At 41.9% G+C, this 21,568-nt stretch overlaps 1 protein-coding gene across 11 annotated transcripts in view; it reads left to right on the plus strand.

Annotated features, from left to right (window-relative positions):
- Positions 1-21,568, plus strand: part of DAB2IP (DAB2 interacting protein) — a 168,465-nt gene that overhangs the window by 17,653 nt on the left and 129,244 nt on the right. For all 11 annotated transcript variants that reach the window (XR_012778244.1, XR_012778243.1, XM_075519907.1 and 8 more), the window contains exon 2: positions 5,199-5,302. Coding sequence is in view for 9 of the 11 variants with exons in the window: in XM_075519907.1 (XP_075376022.1) it covers positions 5,199-5,302 (104 nt within the window). In the remaining 2 variants the exon portion in view is untranslated. The remainder of the gene's footprint in view (positions 1-5,198; positions 5,303-21,568) is intronic.

Genomic DNA, 21,568 nt, shown 5'->3' on the forward strand with positions numbered 1-21,568 from the left:
TGTGAGTAGGAATGCCGAGTTATCCTTGGGCAAGCTTAGAAAAGTACAGAAGAAATATCAACAACGAGGAGAAAATTAGATGAGGAATTTCTATCAGAATGGCCACAGTCCTCCTCAGAGGGACTTACGAACCTTTTCCAGTCTAATTTTGAGATTTTTAAGAGCTTCTAAAGGGCCAGGTAATATACTTAGGTGGGCTTGCCTGATTCAGCTGTCCGACACTAATTAGACAACTTCTTACTGCTCATCTGTATATATCCCATCCTTTATTTGGGTATTGCATTACGGGCTGGTGGAAAGGGCAGAGAATCAGAAAGCCATCCCTTTCTGTGGGCATCCGCTTCTGCACACTGGCATCTCTGCTGCTGGGTAATGTGGCTTTCCTTGCTGTACCCAAGGAATCCATTGTCAGATCCAGTATGCCTGCACTATAATCCTCATTTAATAGACTGTTACTTCAGTGATTTTCAGGTCTCGGTGTCATAAAAGAAAGAGTTGGAGGTTTTAAGTTCATAACAAGTTGAGGACTTTGGGAGAGCAAATAGCGTCCTGAGATACTGTGTGTCTAAGTCCTTGGATCAAATCTGATCTAGAGCAAATAAATGGACAAATGAAGGTATAATCCCGGAATTTCTATGAGCTGAGGGATAGTATTAAGCTAACAGAGAAATTCACTGTCTAGCGAGGATGTTATCTGATAATACTAAGTGCTTCTGGAAACGTCATTCCATGGTTAGCTGCCTGCAGTAATACTGTTCCTCATGCTGGAATCCTTTCTCTTGGGGTACAAAACGGATGTCAGATATTCATTAATGAAACCTTGCAGTGTTTCCATGGGATTTTCAAGGTTTTTATGAATTGTGAATCTGATGAAAAGCATTAAAATGTCCAAGGTCACACTGTGAGTCTGTAACAGAGGTCAGTGTAGGACCCTGGACTCTTTGTGCTATACAGAGGGGTAACAGAACTGCCAGTAGAGTCTGTCCAGCCAGAAATGGAGTAGAAGTTCAGGAGAGGAGGAAGATGTGTGAAGAGGTTGTGAAGAAAAGGCTGAAGTCAGATCCTGAATCTGATCTCTTGTAGCTTCCTTGTCTTATGCACAAGTGGGCAAATTTGTCAGAAATCACAGAAAATAAGGCTGGAAGGGGTTTTGGGACATCATCTGGTATCCACCTGCCCCAGGAGAGGAGAGGGAAGGAAGCTCATTGTACCTGAACCTCACCTGACAGGGAGAGCTCTGCCACAGAAAGGTTTAAGATAGGCTTGAACATACATTTACCTCTCTAGACAATCAATTCCAACATATAACCATCCGTGCCAAGAGAAGACTTTTTCCAGTGGTTAACCTAAATATCTTCTGCTGTAAATTAAGACATTTCTTTTTCAGCCTCTAGTGGCTATGGAGACAGTTTTTATTATTGCTTTACAGCGACCTTTTATGTGGTGGCTGGCTGCCGCGGTGTTACTGCGGGCTTGCTAAAGCAGACGTTGCTAATGCCAGTAACCTGGCCTAAGACTCTTCCCCTAACCCTGAAGAAGTTAAAAGGGCAGTTCAATCCTTTATGTATTCATATTGTTCGCTATGTAAAAGCGTTCTGCTATACCTTTCTGGTAGTTAGGAGTTACTAATTTACCTGTAAGCTATTTTTACTTCTCTTTAAAACAAACAGCTCCCCCCGCCCGCCCCAAACACCCACGCCCAACCCTCCTTCCAGTTATTTCTGGTTTCTTATGAAGAGTTTTGTAACGTGTCTCTCCTGCAAAGCCTCCCCTCTCCAGTGATACCCACAGTGCTTAAACTAAGCTAAAATGGAGATTTGACTCCAAATACTTTATGGACCGTAAGCTTAAGAATAATAGGAAGCTTTAGGTCCTAACCCATCTCTGTATTTTGGTCTGAGTCAAACTGTGTTTGCTGGCTCTGCTTTGGGTATATTTTAATGATGAAGTAAGAATTTAAGACTACAGTTTGTGACGTCAGCGCAATCAGACCCAGATATTAATCAGCCCTGGGTCACAACGCACTCTCCCTCTCTCTGAAGAAGTCTGACCCGTGTGGTTGAAAGAGGAAGCAGATTGACAAATTACCGAAAGTGAGACAATCGTGCACTTCGCTCTGACAAACCACTGCGGTGCAAGTCAATAGTGCTGCGACACCTATATGGAACAGCAAGTACTCTCCCTCTGTGCTGAAGGGGAGAAGTGTGCTGGGCTGGGGAGCGCAGCTCTGTGCCTGTGCTCCAGGCCTCCGGGGAAAGTCGTTTCTTGCAGCTGCTTTTCACGTAATCCAGCCTGTTTTCCAGCCACGTATGTGAGAAATGCTTTACACAACGTTTATTTTTCTGGTCATTAAGAAAATGCAAAGCAGCTTCTTCAGTCGTCTTGTCATCTTGAACTCACTTTCAAAATGCTGTAATCAAGTAGTTTCTTTATGACAGTCCAAAAAAAAAAAAGGCCACTGTTCAAAGGAATGGGGTGGGAGCCTTAGTGTGAAAGGAGATGACGCCGAAGGACTTGATTGCCTCCTTGAGATTCACGGTGCAGCATTCTGCAAAGAAGGTGGCCGAGACATTAGAAGGCTTGGCTGGAAGCTGTGAGAGCAATGAACGGGCTGATTTTGGCTGTCTGGCTCTCATACAGGTTACGTGGCCGCTGGTGAGGAATTATGGGTGGGATGTGCAACCAAGGAAGATGTCGCTGAACAAGCACTTCACCCAGTCCATGGGTGGAATCTCACAGTCTGTCCTTTTGGAATAGTTTAAGATACATCTCAGGAAGTGTTGAGTGGAATTGCAGGTATTAGTTGTTTCTTACAGATCCCGAGTGATGGCAGGCTTTGGCAAGGGGAGAACCTTGCTAAGGGGACAACCCTCCTTGCCAAGACCTGATGGCAGCAAATTGCAGCTTGCAGAGGCTGAGAATTGGCAAGCAAACCACCTCTAAGTTACACTAGTTAGGAGAACATCATTGTCTGAGGCATTCTGAAGTATAGGTTGTTCCATCTTTAGATTTCTTTGTATACTCATTTCTAGAAGCCTCCCTCTAGCAGAGTCTGCCATCTCATTTCCTTCTGCAGCAGGTACTCTTCTTCAGGCTACCTCTCATTCCCAACCAAGAATCCTAGCAACGGTGTAATATTCATTGGCATGCCTGTTGCCTGTGAAATTGTGTATAAGAATGAGTTCCCCCCGTGTTTATTTCAGCTCCATTCTTTAATTTATTTTTATGCTCATCATTTTTAAACAGAGAAGAACAACTGTGTGAAAAATCTGCTTTTCAGTGTCATTCGGAAATTGTTGTTCATTTGCTGTTGTCTTTGCTTGGATTCCATATTGTTCAGTAAATAACTCAGTGTTACATATCCAGACACCGTCTTTCAAAAGTGATCGGGATTTCTATTCATCAGAAGAGTTTGTTGATAAGGTGACATGAAGGACAGAAAATAGTTGTGGAAAAGAAGCCTACAGAAAGGGAGAAATTCAGTTAATAAAAGTCCAACCCAGTGGATGCGGATAACTAAAAGAGTGGGGAAGATTCTGGGGCCTGGGAGAATAAGAAATATGAGCTTCATTCATCTTCTCCAAAGCTTGCACTATTCTGTATTCAGGAGACCATGATTTGATGGCAGAGGACAATATTTTGACATGTATTAGTGTGTGGCACAAAAAAAAAAAGCCCAAAGAAGACAGTTTTTGACAAAAGCCTTTCCCCAGCTCGCACCTTACCAGTGTATTTATATACCACCTGATATTTGTTTAATTTTTGTACCCATTTTGAGAATTCTTAAACAGTTTCGGGCTGATTTTGAATGTAAAAATTCTTCATGTCCCCAAAAGTCTGGCTCTGAGTGAAAATTGTAGAGTTCCCACTGTCGGATGCGGTCAGTGCCACAGCAGGGCAGAAACAAGCAGAAAAGAATCCCTCAGCTCAAAAGAATCCCGTGTGCTTACTTTCAAAGGAGCAGCAAAGTAACTGGTGTTTGAAAACGAAGGTGCACTACTAGGAGATGTGCTCAGACCTTTGTTTTGTACTCCTGGCACTTTACATGGGCTTAAACTCTGCTCATAAACGTGACTGAGCTGTTACTTCTAACCTTCTTGCCTTGCTGTGGAGATCTATATGAAAACATTTTTTTAACCTGCAAAGCCAGGTGCAGCTCTCTGGCCCATGGAGACCCGTACAGAAGACTGCACAGTCCCCGCTCAAGCAGGGAGCCTGCTCGCCTCCCGGAGAGCCGCAGCGCTGTTCGAGGAGGAGCATCCTTCTGCCCTTGTGTCATGTGTCCTCTCCTGAGAACACGGTAGTCTGGACACCTGAATTTTTTTCTTGAAATTATCACTAAATGCCTACATGATCATGACCCTGCCCATTTTCTGGACTTTCCTGATCAGCAGAATGGAGATGACACAGCTCTGCCTTTTGGGTGATGGAAATCCTTGGCTAATAAGGGCTCTCGCATGGTTTGAGAAGGGAAGCTTGTTACAAGGTCTGAGCATCATTGAGTGGCAGCTTGGAAACAGGTCTGTTTTTATGAGTTCCATGGTGCTTTCAAAGAGGGTTTGTGAACTGAGGAGACACCACCTCACAATGCTGTTGCTGACCTTACCTAATATCTTTCTAAATCTTCTCAGTGTTAGGCATATTTGTTAATTTAGCCTTTTCAGCCCCCTCCCTTTCTCCCCAGCAGGGAAGGAGGTAAGTATTCCTATCCACATTTTATACTTTAGCAAATGCAGGATTTAATAATTTTTTCCTAGTTACAAAGCAAATTGCTAGAGGAATTAGAGAAGTAACTTAAGCATCCTGTGCCTGTAACCCCATTAGCAGCTTCCCTTAGGAGTATCAAGTCCACGAGTGCACAGATCTGTACTTTGCATATAATTCTCACTCGGCTCAATACATTTTCTGTTTACCCATCTGCAGACTGGAAATAATGATAATGCCAACCTGTCAGGCATTATCTGAAGCTTACAGTTGTATAAAAAATGCTAATTGTTGAAGGTGAGAGTCTTGCTGATTGAACATTGTTCTAGGCGGCTGTGGGAAATATGAGCAGATACAGTGGGGTTGTTGTGTTGGCTCATTTGCAAGGGCATCTCAAAGGAAGAAGCCACATTTTGCATGGCCTGCTGACGTTCCTGGACTGTTCCTGTGCTTGCGTGCTTGTAATTGTCCTTTGGTTTCTGTACGATCCACAGAGTCCCCCCCGGAGAGGTGCGGGCAGCGGCGCAGCATGCCCAGCGGGGTCACTGAGAAGAACCCCACCATGGAGCCTGCTGCCACGACGCCCTTCCGCGTCACGGTAGGTGTCTCTCCCCATCTTAATGATTGTTATGGCATCTTAATGACTGTTGGGGGGTTTAGCCAGAAGGGAGAGGAACTTGCTCATCCCGAGAGAAGAGGTGGTGTATGTGAAACTAGTCGATTACTTATTTTTAAGTAAATGTGTTATTGTTAGATACTGTTAGCAACAAGCAACTGTAAAATATTTCTGGGTAAAGCAAGAAGATTTGAATTTGAATCTGGAGCAGGTTTGGGTAAGTTGTTTCACTTGGGAGACATTCCTGGTGAGGTTTCCTTTGTGAATCCTAGGGCAGTGCAGTATATTCATAGATGTATTTACTGGTCTGCAACTGTACCATATGTCCTCATACTGCCACAGAGAGAAAATCTCCCGTAGAAGAACCTTTCCTTAACTGACAGAAAACCTGCCAAGCTGGTGGTTCCCCAGAGCCTGGTATCCCCTCCCAGCAGGAGCCTAGAGGAGCCACTCACTGTTTTCCATTTCTTCAATCCTTTTGCTTTGAGATGCTCTGCTAATATCACTGTTTTGTTGTGATAGCAGTATGTAAAGAACGGGAAGTCATTTGGGAGTGGAACAGAGCAGCACCGCTAACATGAATAACAGTGATACCAGAATCAAACAGGACAAACAGGGTCTGGTTGCTCCATGGGGAAGGGCACTACTGTGTCCGTTTTACAGAAGGGAGCCAAAGACCCAAAGAATTCAGAGCTAGTGGTTGACCGAGGGATCTGCCGGTGCTGAGCCCTTGCTCTGTGATGCTGCAGGCGATAGAGTAGTTGCCAACAGCTTCACGGCAGTATGAGGAAGTGTAATGAGTCTAACCACAGGGCTCCCCTCTCCCTACCCTCTCTGCGCTCCTGCGAGATCAGGTGTTTGGGCTGGCTCATAGCTTTAGAAGAGAGGCCCTGTCATGCCTTGGAGAGCAGTTCTGGAGGGAGTTAAAAGTCTTTGTTTCTTCTTTAGTTAGAACGTGCACAGTGGTATTTATCACTGCCTCCCCACTGATATAAGTCACCTCTCGAACATCCTGCAGATATTAGATAGACTTCTAGAGTGGATCACAGTAATTTTTACCACAAGGATTGTGTTATCTAACGAATAATATCAAATCCAAGTCATTATTTAATTTAGGAGTACACTCAGCTGACAAATAGAAGCACAATGGTCGGATCAAAATAAATATTTTTTTGAAAGTGGGCGATAAACATGCAGCTGAGAGTGGCTGGTTTTTTTTTTTTCTAATGTATCATCAGCCTGCACACATCTATAGTTAGTGCAGTAGAGTCTTGGGAGGCTGGGACTTTGTAATCAGCTGAAGGTCTTTTGGGTAACATTTAGGGTAACCTCCAGTAATAGTAAGAGAGAAATCTATTTAGAGATTTAAAAAAATAAGTACAAGCATAAAGTATACACAGCTGGAGATGGATATACCCAATATGAGCGATAGCCAAGGCAATCAGAAGGTTATATTTTCAAGAGGGAAATGTCTGATATATGTGGATAATAAGTTTGCACAAAGGTATTTTTATTCAGAGAAGAGGCAAATGGTCTTGGAGCTGGTTTTCTCAATGTATGTTTATAGGTTTTCTTTGCAGGCCACACCTACTTTACAGGCTCAGCTACTTCATAACAAACCTAGATAGGTAGAACCAGAATTGCAAAAGGAAGACAATGGTGCAATCTAAAAAAAATCTGAGCACACCCAGTTCACCTGAGAACATTTGCACTGATGAATGAATCATTAATAGCAGTTTGTCTAAGTAGTTTATTTTAGTTCTATAAATTGTAAGTTTGTGAATGCCTAACATTCGCTGTGGAGCTATATTCTGTAGCCTTTATCTGCAAACACATGCTGAATATATGAGAGTATGGTTTTTGGTACTGCCCTATTTGCTAACTGAAATGGGAAGACGTGATGACAACAGTGAGCGGATGGCAGGAGATGAGTTCTGTTTTGACGGAGCGTGTACAGTATGTGGCAAAAGACAATGAAACAGAGAAACAATGGAGTATGAGATGTCATTAAGCCTTTGCTGTAGGGGCATGTTTGGTTTTCTTTTTCTGGAGTTGATGGAAGTTATTCTCCTAACAGCTCCCTGTTCTGGTCAAAACACAGAGGGATCCTCTTTTGCTCTGATTCCCCTTGCGGTATCACCTTTTTGCTAAGCAAGGTGCATCTTGTTTCAGTGCCAGGAGGGAAACTATTTTTTTTTCTCTAACCCCCTTGTTCCACAAGCCATGTGCCCTCTATCCGAACTGATTATCAGTTACAAATGCTCTCAAACTCTGAGCATGGCAGACAGAAACACAGTAAAGCGAACTGAATAGGCATGCTTTTGCTTTGTGCCTTTCATTTATCAGAATCCATCTATCTCAGTAAATGAGTATCTTTGAACCTTAAACAGTGTACTACTTGGTGATGAAAAAGGCAAAGAATGATGGGAAAATCTGGATTCTTCGCACGATGGAGGATTTGGGAGTATTTTTCTTAGTGCACTTGTAGTCAGTGAAAATAACATGCTGCTTATTCCTTTTCCTATGGCATAGATCCTGCTTTATGTTTTTAGAGAAGTTATTCCTGTCTTTCAGCAGGTTAGCTCTTGCTAGTGAAACAGCCTATATGGGATATGGCTGCTTGCTTTGACCGGCTCTGTTTTTCAGTATGGACTAAATAAGGGCAGTCATCACATGGATAACGCAGAGCATTTTTCTTCTCTGAGTTACAATCCGCTATCGTCTGATTTCTGTTCCTGCTCAGCCCCCCGAATGTTATTGCCATTAATATGAATGGCTTCATTACATACATAGTTTTTATGGCTGCCCAGATTTCAGCAGATGTCTGACTTAAGAAATATATTCTCCCTCACCTTCCTTCATTAACCAGAGGAACATTAGCAGTCAGTCCACTCCAGCCACTGGGAATAGTAATTAGTGCTTTAGTTTAGTGGTAATGGGATTATTACTTTTGAGCCTGCTGCTGTAGGTTTTGATGTTGTAAGCTTTTCATATTTTACAGCTGATTGTTCTTTCCTGACATCTCCATCCTTCTGCTGTTGAGTCTCCAAGGGACTAGTAACTCGGGAGCCATTGGATTCAGCTATTTTGACAGTGTTGCACTCCCAGTTGCTTTCTTTCATTTGAAAGCTAAAGCAAACTAGGGTGGAAGTGTTCCCTTCCCATACAGAACTTTGCCAGGCGAGTGACAGGGCATTACGGTTTTTGTAGCAACTTTCGAAAACAATAGCTCATGCTATTTTTTTGAGTTATAGAATATAACCTTGAAAATCAAGCCTTAAGATTTCTACCTCTTGATATGTGAAATAGCTGTTCTTATTCCTTCTACAAAAAGGAATTTTTAATAGAGCTTCTTAAACATGAAAAATTCTTCCCTAGTCCTAGTTATCTCATGTTGTAAAATGATTATTTTCCATGTAAACCCACCTCACTTAACTTCTGTGCTATCAGAGCTTTGTATGATCTGATGTAGTCTAATGAATCCATGTTTCTAATCCAAGTGACCGCTCATCTGAGGTCCCTGATTCTCAATCTGCTCTGAGCACCAAGTTCCGTATTCAGTTTTTAGTCTATGTCTGATTGGAAAGCCATGAATGTACTTCACATTGCCAGCTATGCAGTGCTTCGTGTGGACTAGAAGAAACCTTCTGACTGCTGCATCGGTGCCTAGGAACAGTAGATTTGGTGCATGTCAGTATAAAACTTAAATATAAGCAGGGAAATTCTGGTCCTAATGAATTTATTATATCTGATACACTCATGGAAGAGACTGACTATCCTCACACACATAGTTTGCAGGAGACATCTTTAGAGTTCACTGGTCTTGTTGGAACCCTTCCTATTTGTCATGATTCTGCCCCTTCAATGAAGAGACCTAATTAATAAGTGCTTCAAGAAAAGCTAATATCTAAGGATAGAAAAAGAAAGAAGGCTTGACTTAGCATGAGATGTCAGTTAAAATGTTGCCTGCTTAGGTAGTGACCTGGAGTTGTCTCCACTGAGAATGGGTAATCGGCAGCAGCTCATAACGCTCAAGAGCTGTAGACACCAACGTAACAAAGAGCAAATGCTGGACTCTTCTCCGTGCCCAAGGGGAGATGCGTGAAGCTTTGCTGTTGACTGACGTTTACCTGTTAGGAGAATACAGAGAGGCATTTAGCCTCTGCATTGAATCCAAATAGCTTAAGGTGTGAAATGGGTTAAACCTGAAGTTTGTGTTGTATATTATCGAACACAGGGAGCAGAAGATGGGAAACTGCTGGGTATTAAATCTTCCTGCTCTGCCCACCTTGCAGGGAAATCGTGAGCAAGGGTGGGATTGCTGAGACTTGCTGTGTGACGACTTCTCTCCCATCTCATTAGGGTACTGCCATCTATTGACTGCTTTTATTAGAGCCTGATTTATGTAGTTCTCTGTGCAAATATCCCAGGCCAAGCAGAAGTCCAAATTGCCAAAGAACTTGTGCAAAAGAGTTGGACTAAGTGATTGCATCAAGAAAGCAGAATGATTTCTTACTGTTAGGCTACCTCACTGACTGTGCAAGGAGCCTCCTTCCAAATAGAGTGAATTAATATAACATACGTAGTCTGAATATTTTTAAATGGTTTGAAAATGGCTCTCTGCCTTTCTTACAGAGCTGTGTCTGAAGAGGCATCTGTATACTCTCTCTTACCCCAAAATGCTAGATAGGATTTAGGATTTTCTTCTCTCCAGACCTTTAATCTTCAGTTCTACTGTCAAGCATTTGCTTTCCAGGATCTCAGAAAACACTTCTGTGCTTCTTCTGGTTGAAGCCACATTGGCTAAAAAAAACCCCCAACAGAACAAAACCAAAGCTCATTGCAGCTAGAAGCTGCATGACCACGCTCTCCATCCATGGAATTGTATAAACTGGATTGGAAGGGAAACAATTCTCAGAGAAGCTTCAAAGGCCAAACCCAGCGGTATAAACACACTCTTCACCGGCTCATTGTCAGCCATGAAGATGGGTATCATCTCCTCATTTTCTTGTGCTCCTTCATCGTCTGCTTGTTGTCTGTTGTTCTGCACTTCGAGTGTGATGTCTTGGAGCAGGAGATGTCCTTTGTGGTTCATTTGTCATTGCTCTGCCTTTCAGGCCCTTTAATAATGAAGCGTTTATAGTCACAAAGAAACATGACATCTTTTAGGTTTTAGTTCTGCTGCTGCTTGTAATGTTAACTTGTTTTCCCGCAGTTTTTCTGCCTGTTTGGGTTGGGTACACAGCTGAATTTACAGTGGTACATTATAAGCTACTCTTATGGCATTCCTCCATCTATCCTGTTTTTAATCCTTGATAAATGAAGTATTAAATACTAATGGCATACCACTAAATGGAAACTCCTGGAGAGATGAAAGTGAGTAAATCTTCTACCATTCCTCTTCACTGAACATAATCCTAAACAATGGGATCCTAGGTCAAGCTGCTGTGGACGAGATATTGAAGGATTTTTCCCCAAGTTTTTGCCTGTGTGTAATATACACTATTTTCCATTTTGTTTTAATTTTTTCTTTCAAAAGCAGTCATGTAAATTATATTATAATAGTTTGACTTTGGAAAATTTATCTTCCTGTATTATGTGAAGAGCTGAATGGCGCTTCTCTCGGCATGATCGCCCCGTCTTTAATTGAAATGTAATTGTTTACTAAACCATTCCAACTAGAAAGGAAAATTACTATCATTTTGGTCTGTGGCTGCATACATTAAAGTACCCCTTTTACAGGGACTGAATTTAAGGAGAATAGGAACATTATCACAGATGATATATAAACAGAAAGCTATTATCATTAAACTGTCAACTGCAACTGAATTGGGATAACCAGTGTTAGTGGCAGCAAGAAATATGTAAATGACTTTGAAAATGTATCTGTCAATTCAGTCACCGTTTGTGGAACAGGGCATGCTTGGAAGCTTGGGGCTTCTGAGCGTTTTAGGGATCGGAAGAAAAACGAGGTAATCTTGCGTTATTTGCAGTTATTTCTAGTCTCACTGGTACTGTTTTGCAAAATTTAGGAGTGCTAACCTGACTGTTAGGTTCCTTTTTGCCAGGTACAACAACAGCATGCAGATTTTGTACTCTTAAAGCATCTTTTGTTGATGGTTTCCAGGCTCTGCACGAAGGTGGCTCGTTATTAGCACCCTCGTTTTACAGATGGGAAAACTGAAGTAGGGAAAAGTTAACTAACTTAAATGTGATCATGCAGCAAAGCCAGGAAATATGTCCTGTGCTGAATTTCTTAATTTCTAATTCCCAGTCCTGGTGTTAGCCACTAGCTAAGCTACTCCTAAATACTTCTCTGAAGTCCTCCTTCAGTTTCAAGAGAATTAAATATTCTTCTCAAACTTGATGCTGTCGTGTGAAAACGAGTAAGTGGTTTCTGGACTCCCAAGTCCTTGTTCCCAGGTCAGACATGCCTGGCTTTCTTCCTTTCTCTGCCAGCACCCCGTGTTGCCAAATTTCCAATTGCTTGTTATTAAAATTAGAGCCCTCTGTCTTATTTCTCTGAGTCAGCTGTTAACGTAAATCTCTGGGTATTTTTGCTCTTCAATTTTTGCGCGTACTTTATGAGACACAGGATAAATTCTAGTTAAGGCATGAAAGATTTTGGTTTAAAAAAGGGAATCTTTTTCCATACTCTGTGTTGCCTAGCACAGGAATTGGAAAATGAAACTGACTGTAAATATAATATGTTTAACTATTTGAGTCTGACCTCGTATGCTGAAGATTTTCTAAGTAAACTTGGAGTTTCCAGTTGGGGGAGTAGTGGAAGACAGCATGGTTAAAGACACGTGGGATTGTCAGATTTCAGCACAGAGCTGCAGTTCAAACCACTGTGGATTTATTATGTGCATCAAGCAGGAGACAGGAATGACAGGATAAAAGACATGGTGCTATGACCTGCTTCACTGAAAAGGACTCAGCAAGGCAGGGTATGTATTTTTTTTCCTTTTTGAACTGAGTATGTTCCAGGGAGGTCTCTTTTTCAGAGCCTGCAGCTGTCTGAAGGACAGTTTCACAGAAAGGAAGAGGCATAAGGGCTCATCAACAGCTTAATTCACACACTGAAGCCACTCTTCTTTAAAAGTATTAGTCATCCTGTTTTGGTTTTTGTGGGGCGGAGCATGGTTTTGGTCTGCTTTTGGCTGCTTTCAAACTGACATGGTTGGACAGCAAAGCCCTCTGTTCCACAGGGTCCGTACGGACAGCAGCAAGGCTGGCTCCGGTACGTGGCACTAAGGAGAGGATGGAAGATGACCTGGTATTGTCAGCATCTGTTAGATGCTTTGTATAAGAAGAATTAATAGAGCTTGGTCAGCTCCTAAAGGGTGAGGATCCACACAGCACACAGTCAGACCCCCTTATTTAATCTGCAGCGATGGCAGCTTCCACCAAGAGGGCAATGGCCCTGCACCACTAAATTGCTGTGCCCCAACCACCACTGAAATATATTGAGGACTAGGGGAGAAACTCACTTTTTTGCTTCCTATGTTAGGCCTGGGCAGTGGATTAACAGGGGAGCTTATCTTTCTAGGGAAAATAAAGTCAAATACTGTGTAGTTCCCAGGTGAGAAAGGGGAAAACAAACATTTCAGCAAGTTGTCTGGCTCTGCAGTGGGTGTAAATTAGCACGATTCCATTGATTTCATTTAGCTATTCCAAATGTTTACGCTTTCTCATCCTTTGAGGACAGCTGGACCCACTCCTCTGGGGTACGTGAAACCCAGTGGCTTTCAGAGAAGTGGTGTTCAGCGTCCAAAGGAGGCCAAGGGCAGAAAATCCTTAGAACTGCGACAGAAGATCACATCCTTGTGCCAGGAAAGAGACTGGAGACAGGGAAGGAGTGAGAGAGAGAAAGCAGCTCCAAGCTCTTCCCGGAAAGCTTGAGCAAGCTTTTGTAGGAGAAACTCGTGTTATTCTCATGATTTTTTGACTCTTCTCTTTGGACCCCTCCGTTCCTCCACTCCTGTAGAAGCAGTGTTGTAGCCATATGAGAAATACCAACAGTTCCTGTATGTTTTCATGGAGAGAGCCCATGGGAGGAATATTTAAAATTTAGGCTGTAAGTAGGGCTAATAGGAAATGCTAATTCACATTTCATTCTTTTGATCAGTGTATATTGAATGATAATTACAGTGATAGTACTTGGCACTTCTGTAGCACCTTTCATGTGAGGCTGTTAAAGTGTTCTGCCAGTCTGAATGAATTCAAGCTTGCAGTCACTGTGGGGTTGCAATTTATCATAATGCCTTAAAATAAATGGGGAAACTAAGGCATGGAAAGATTATATGACTTTCTCCATCTTTCATAATCTGTATAAAAGAGGTGGGACTGCGTAGTAGTTCTGCTGATCATCTTATAAGGAACGAAAACAACTCAAGGCATCATTTAACATGGTGAAAATGATTAAAACCGTCCAGATGGCCGACTTTGCTCTCTAAAACATGTTTGTTTGGCATTTTTGTGGCAATTTCACAATTTAATATATACTCAGGTGCTCTGTTGTATTTTTATCTGTTGCAATCGTTTGAATTCCCCCCACAAAGACAGACAATCTCAAACTCTCATTGGATTTTCCAGCAACATACTTGGATTGATATCAGTTCTTTAGAGTCTTCCGTTTCCAAAGGATGATTTGAACCGAAATGGCTACCTCTTGCTCATTTCAAAACTACTACAAGAAAAAAATTGGTAGTATTTCAGACTCTTCCCTGGAAGTCCAAATGCAAACACCCTGTACTAATTAACAGGCTGTAGGAGACAAATGAATCTGACTAGTTTCATTTCTGTGAAATGAATGAAAGGCAAAAAGTAAACAAACAAAAGCTTTAATTTGTTTAAACCTCTAGGCACTGAAAAAATCTCAGATTGCTGGTAGCACAGAGAAAAGGCAGCCATTAAAATATACAACTTGACAGTGTCCCTTTAATTTGTTTCTGGGTCACGGATAAAGAATTGTACTGCAGATATAAAAGGTAGGATAATAAACACATTCCGTTCTCCCGCTTTCAATAGCACTGATATTGCGCTTTCAGAAAACAAGTCGAAAGTGTAAGGTATTATTTGAATCTCTTAGAGAGCTCCAGTAGAACATGAGTGTCCATTTAGTCAGGACCTTCATCTCTGAACTTTTTCCATTTGGGAACTTGTGTTGCTTTAGCTCACGGATATTAGAGATTAACTTAGATACTAAATCGATTGCAGTGGAATTAATAGAAATGTGTGTCATTGCCACAGTTAACACTGAATAGTTATCAAGAAATTTCTTCCAAGTTTTAACTTAGTTTCCGAGACATATTTTTTCTCACTTCACTAAGCACTTCTCTTTAATAGCCATAACTATGCCATATTTTGAGCCATAATTTCTTGGACTTTCATTGTGATAGATGGTTCACATGTCATCTGCATACTCTGGTAAGTGCTGGGGGTGCTGTGACAGGAAACCATGTACGAGATGCTCCATCCCAGTCGGAAGTGATCTTGTCTGTGTTGTTCACCCCTGTGGAAGCGTCTGACTTTGAACTTTAACCGCCATGGAAGAGCTTTTGGCACTTTCTGTTGAGTAGGGCCGCAAAGTTAGATCGTTTGGAAGTGGGTTTGGAGGTTTCTTCTTCCCATCCAAAGCCCAGCCTGGTGCTGCCTAATGTGAGGATGTTTCTCCAGGTGGTGACACTGTTGTCCCAAACCAAGTGCAGCTACTTGAAACAGCCGGTCTGATTCGGGGGGTCTGATCATGCTTCCATGGTCTCATGATACTTGCAGTTGAATAACTTTTTCTTACTGTGGGTCCATATGTAAACATGCATGTTAAGATGACATTGATTTCTATATACTTTTTTCAAACTTTAGTTACCATGGAAACAAGCTTCACTTTCTCCTCCATACTGTCGCTGCTCCTCAGCACTGCACTCGGATAAGGAGTAGACTGCGTTTGTCCTCCCCACCCTCTTTTTTTCTTAGTGAACAGTGATAGTCGTGGCTCAGGCGTCAAGGCTAATTTGAGAGAGCGATGGTACAAGCTACAATGCCTTTCCTGAGGTATTCAGGTATTCCTGGGCCTGGCGCTCTGCCAGCAACTTTCCTGTCTTTATCTTCCTCCATAATTACCGCGGATCATATCTTAACCTGCAACATTCTTCAAAGCACCAAGGAAATTAGCTCCACAACTAATCATGTCTTTATTTCCTAAATCGCTCTGTGTAGTTATGTACACTGTTCTGCAGAATGGGATTCACAGCGATCAGCATAACCTGCCTCTGCCTGCCCTTGTCTCCTTCCTTCGTTCCTGCCGCTTGCAAGATCACATCCACATATTTCCCATGATATGACAGTCTGGCCTGATTATAGCAAACGATCGAGTTCCCATGCCTTCTTTGCAACTGGCGGGAGGTTTGCCCAAGTGCGTGTTCCAGGCTATGACGTGCAGAGCTGCGTTGGCTCGTGTCGTGTTCAGCGAGCAGCCGGGAGTCCTGAGGGGCTGCGCCATGCCTCTGCCTCCTTGCCACGGCCGGCAGAGTTTCTGCCTGAGCTGCGCAGTGTCCTCTGCAGCCCGCTGTTCCGAGGCACGCAGGTCGTCTAAGGAAAGGCAGAGCCCGGGTCTGTGTTCACCTGTTTGATGCAGATGTTGCAGGAGTGGGTGGAATCTAGGATTAGGTTTTTGTTCTGTACTATTTTTACTTAGCAGTTTATTACCTAGTTTAATACTGAGAGCAGAGGTGGCCATGTCTTTAGACATACTTGGGAAATAGGGAGGTGGTATGGAACAAGATGGGAACTCAGCATGTCCAAGTAATGCTCCCCCATATCGCTACATCCATTAGCTTCCGAGCACCGCAGTCCCCTTTCAGAAGAACAGCGTCAAAAAAGCATCTGTATACCTTGCTTGGTGTTTTGTACATCCCTGTCAAATCTAGAATTTTTGAAAGATTTTCAAATAGTAATTCAAGTTTTGCTAACATTAGGAGGTAGAGGAGGATACCTTCACAGGAAACAAGGCACTCGGAAAGCTGCACAAGGGGAATGGCAGCTGGCTCTAGCAGGGACAGCATGCAGGCCATGCCTGCCTCCTGGCTTCAGACCTACTTTGAACGCAGCCTTCCTTGATAATTAGCAAGTGAGTCAAAAACAGTTAAGGAATAAATGAATGAGACTTAAATCTGCCTGATAGAACTGACATTTCCTGCTGGGTGACAAAATTCTGCTTTAAAGATAGTAAACTCACTGCTAATAATTAGGCGAGAAATAATCACTGCTAAGACCCAAAAATAGGGTCTGCCACTTACAATGTCTTATTATTTTGCGGAGGGATAAAACAGCAATGAACTTAATTTTTGCCTCCAATTCTTGAAGGATATTCTTTTTGCTTTATATCTTTGGCAAACTTTCAACTGAGTGTCCTAGGAAACATAATTGTCAGCTGTGCAGTTTATTGCTACCTCACATCACATTCTTCGCCACCTTAACCCAAAGATCAGACACAAGGTACAAGCTTAGGAGGAAAAGAAAAGGCGTAAAGGTGGAGAAAAATAGCAGGGAGTAGTCTTGCATCGTTTTTCATTTCAATTTAAATTGATGATTGAATATTTGTGATTTCATCTGAAAAGGACAAACTGTTGGGTCCTTTCATTTTGCGTAGAGGGGGCAGGTAGAGACCTCACTCCCAGCCTCTAGATGGAAGTGTGCGCATTTCTAGCCTCCAGTTGCTATTTTAATTAGGAGGGGGCTTTGAGATTTTGAGAACTGTTTTACAGATTTATAAAACCACCTAAAGTTCTTGATTTTTTTGTGGTATAATTTCAAGGAGAAAGATTCCTTCTACCCCATCCTAAGGATTATTATCTGTTACAGTCCTAAGCTTTCTTAACCAAAAAAATTGTCTGATCCGTGTGTCACGAAGGACAGAAAAACTCCTGAAAGCAAGGCTGGTATACTCCTGCAAGTGTCATATATGTGTAATATGTGTCCCTTCTTTGTAATTTTTCTCCTTTTTTTCAAAGCTGTAAGCAGAAGGCAAATCAAATTGAAATAATCATTTTCATACATTTTGAGGTTAGGACGAATGAGCTTAATCTTAAGTATTTTCACAATGTCTGGAAATTAAGTTGTCTAGAAAGGTAGATAGGGAAAAATGCAAGACTGATGTATTATCTGAATTATAGTAGGTATTCACAGTACCTTTACAAAAGTTAACATTTTTGTTTGATTGCAGCTGTAATTATTGCTGAATACAAATGTTCCAATTTAAGCTTCAGAAATGTGGGGAAAGTCTTTGGAGCCAAGAGCATCTGCCTGAAACATGAGTTTCAGATTTGAATGAGTAACTTTTACTGCAAAATTACACAATGAATCCCTACATTCAAAGGATAATAATAATTTTTTATTCTAAACATATCATCTACCAACTGCTTTTTAAAATTTATTGGCCTAGCAGCTGGTTTTGTAGAAAATGTGTTATTAAAAGCACACAAGATTTGTCAATGAAAATGCAGTGACTTGACGTTGATACCTTTCTGTAGACTTAGAGTTGGTCATCAATATTGTGCAAAATGGGGTTATCTCTTCCAGCACTTGCTCTGCTCTGAAGATTTCAGATGGAAGTGAGTAGGACGATGCCTGCTGACTAGATACAACATGACATCCGCATGCTGCTCCAAGGCCATAAATCAAAGTAGGGAAAGCACATATAAAACACGCTCATGAAACAGTTTACTCTGTATCATATAGCAAAAGTGGACTTTAAAAGAGAACATTCATGTAAACAGATTTATGGAGATGGGTTTCCCATCTCCCCTGTGTGTTTATTGCTCATCTTGGAGAGCTTTGATACCTGTTTTAACATGAGGCAATGTGTTTGAATGGTTAGACTGCTGGCATAGGAATGAAGCATTCTTGAGAAGTAATCCTGGCTTTGCGGCTTATCTGCTTTATAGTCAGTGTAGCAAATCACTTAGACACCTCTACGTTCAGCCTCGTTTCCTCTGTGACCTGCCAAAAGAATCTATTTTGACAGTATTTTCTACCTGCTATCCCACCTCTACCTGTGCTCCCTCATTTTTCCTCTTCTCGGACATTAAGCTTGTTGAAGCATGGATCTTCCTACAGACTGTCTTTTAAAAGGCATATTCTCATTTCTGATATTGTAAAAGAATGAAGTTAATCTGCTTTATATGAGAAGATACTGTTTTTCCTGAAATCAAAGGGCAGATTGGTTTATCCTGACTATTTATACGCAGGTTATGTACCTGGTATAAATGTACTGAGCCCAATGGTCATTTACCCACTGGAGCTGACGTTCCGCCCCACAGTAACAGTTCCAAAGGGCAGCTCTTGAAAGCTCCTGGACTTCTCAGACCATGGCAAAAGCACCAAAGGACTGCGGATCAGGATGTCTATGGCCAAACGCCTTGCACTGAATTACTTATCACAGCGAGCAGGACCCTTTATATTGTTATATGCCAGTACCTTGTGTGCAGGCTTGAAGTCTTAAGAACCTGCAGGGGTTTTCCCTTGGATGCCTTCTATAAAAAGTCTGAGTGATAGAAACCATCAATCTTTGCAGAGTTTGGTTGTTTTTCATGCCTGAATGGGATCACCAAGCATCTAAATATACATCGCTACCATGTCCTATAAATTCTTTATCTTCATTTAAATCACAACTACATTTTAAAAGCAGGATGAATGTAATGATTCACAGCTGATATCGAGTGTTTAAGTCATTATTATGCTACAAAAAGTATCGTGAAAGTTTAAATTTATAGGAGTGTGAATAATTTTCTGTCAGCTGGGGATTATCCCTTTTAATCTAAAAGGCACTCATTCTCTCCATATCTGAGGTTTCAAAAATTGGAATCTGTTGCTCTCCATTGTAAGATAAATCTCCTGCGTGTGCAGTGCATGGGAGACTGTAAATGTGAAACTTACTGCATTTATTGAAAGTCAAAGACTTAAAACTAGATCATAAACAATTGAAGCCTCTGAACGCATAGGATATTAGCTGTGTATCTCCTGGATTTGGAGTTTTTGCTTGAAGTCACTTAAACTCTCATGAGTCTAATCCAATGAAGATGGTTCTTTAAAAAAAAATCATAGAAAATTGTTGTGGGATTTCTTAGGAGACTAGACATTGCTTTGCTACCTATGGCCTTCTATCTTGCACTGGGTATTTGCTGGAAAACTGGGTGTTTCCCTCAGCAATACGTTGGATGCCAGGTCTGCACTAGCTATGCTTTTTGAGAAGCTCTGTCCAGAATAATTGCAGGCACATCTGCCATTCCACAAGCAAGAATGGGCATTTTTTGAATGCAAACAAGGTATTTGCACAGTTCATACGGGCTCACATGTAAGGTTTTACAGATGCATACCGCCTGCAGGCTTCCTTTCAGAGGTCCGTGATCTGAACTGCATGAACAAGAGCGTACATCAGAAAGAAGCCCTTAAAATACTGTCTTGGAAATTCTTTGAACAGGGCATGGTATATATGTGACAATCGGCCATCCTGGCTGGCTTTCCAGAGTCAAGATTCAGTTGGTTTAACATGCAGGCAGTTACCTGCAGTAAAACAAATTATAATAAACATCTAAGCTTTGAGTTTTTAGGAAAAAAATCACTCTCGGAGCCTAAACTGGGGGAGTGAGCATGTTTTGGTAGTGATACTTTGAGGAGGGACAGTTCATCTCTACCAAAAGGATTCTGCGCTTCCCCGCGTTACATGACGAAGGGAAATGGAGTCTTAACAACCCCTGGCATATTGGTAGATGGTTTTGGTATTCCACTCTCCTTCCTGGCTGTATAAAACTTAATCTCCAAAGCTCCAAAGAAGACCAGCTTGCTTTAACCATTGAGGTTAAATGCCTTACTGTTCTCTTTTTATAAATAATAGTAAGAATGACTCTCTCCTAGTCACCATAGGTGTTGGGATGTTCCCTCAAATTTTCCTTGATAATCCTTACTATGGCTGGATTAGTTTGTTTCTTAAAACCTTACTTGGAGAAACGTCTGTCTTTTTATGTTACCCAGTTTTGCTCTTTGCACTAACAAGTCCCAGAATATGGATAATGGAATGCATTTTGTTTGCTGCCGGCCATAATTACATTGGAAAGCAGACTTCATGTACAGTGTGAATCCTTTTTTTCATTTAGGCACTGCTGGGATCTTCAGGGACTATCAGAAGGCACTTTGCTTAGTCCTGAGGTTTTCAGGACATAGTTTTTCCTCTGCTGCAATTACAACCTGCCATGGAGGTTGCCAGCACTTGGTTTCAACTTCTGTTCAGCAGTGACAGCTTTGTTCTAGGGGACTAAAGATGCTCAAGAACCTAATCTGAGCACAGTTCTCTAAGGAGAGAGAGAACAGAGGAGAGCTAAGTTTGGAGTCTCTTTTCCTGCATTCCAAGGAGAAACAGAGTCCTGGGATGGCCACAGCAAGCCTGGTTCCAGGAGCTGGAAAACAGCTCCTGCAAGGTGTTACCTGGTCTAACTTCTGTTCCCCGCTGCACGGGAGGTGCTCTGCTTCTGTCAGGATTGTTCTCACTAAAGGCTAAGAAGTTTTGTATATGAACACTTTGTCCTCTGGGATGGTTGGCTCCATTGTGCCAGTTAAATAAGAAAACTCTTTCACCCCATTGAAGTTCTTTCCCCGGTGGCATCCTTGCTTGGCTTCATCTAGGCAGTTTTTTCTAGTTGCTCCTCTCTTTGGGTAAATCACGGTTTTTGTTCTTCAAGGTTACTTGCATTCTACCTGTATCTCTGTTTCTGCATCATTCATCCCTGATTGCTCAATTACCCTTCTCCTACCTTCCTAAGGAATATTTATCTGTCTTGTTCGGCTATGAAATGTTGACAGTATGATAATTACGGAACTGTGAACAAATAATCCAGAGTAGTGTGGTTTTGTTTTAATAGGAGAACAAAAGAATCCAAATTGAAGAATCGGGTGATCCCTGAATAACAATGGCTGTTGAGTTGCAGTTTTCTAGATCCTTCCTGGCGGTTGCATTCCTTCATTCTGACTCTATTAATGTCCCGTCTGTTCCATGTGCATGTTACATGCAAACCATCAGCGCTAGTTGGAGAGTGCAGACAGAGACTTCCCAAGTTTTCTCTTACCTTACCGTAAAGCCTTGGCTTGCCTGAAGTTTTCTGGTAGTTCAGCTCAGGGACTAAGGGTGTGTGCTGGCTGAGGGTGACTGTTTCAGAGGCTGGGAAAGGAGTCTTTCCCTGGTACAAAAGAGCA

Source organism: Mycteria americana, chromosome 17 (assembly GCF_035582795.1).
Source record: "Mycteria americana isolate JAX WOST 10 ecotype Jacksonville Zoo and Gardens chromosome 17, USCA_MyAme_1.0, whole genome shotgun sequence".
Taxonomy (NCBI): Eukaryota; Metazoa; Chordata; class Aves; order Ciconiiformes; family Ciconiidae; genus Mycteria; species Mycteria americana.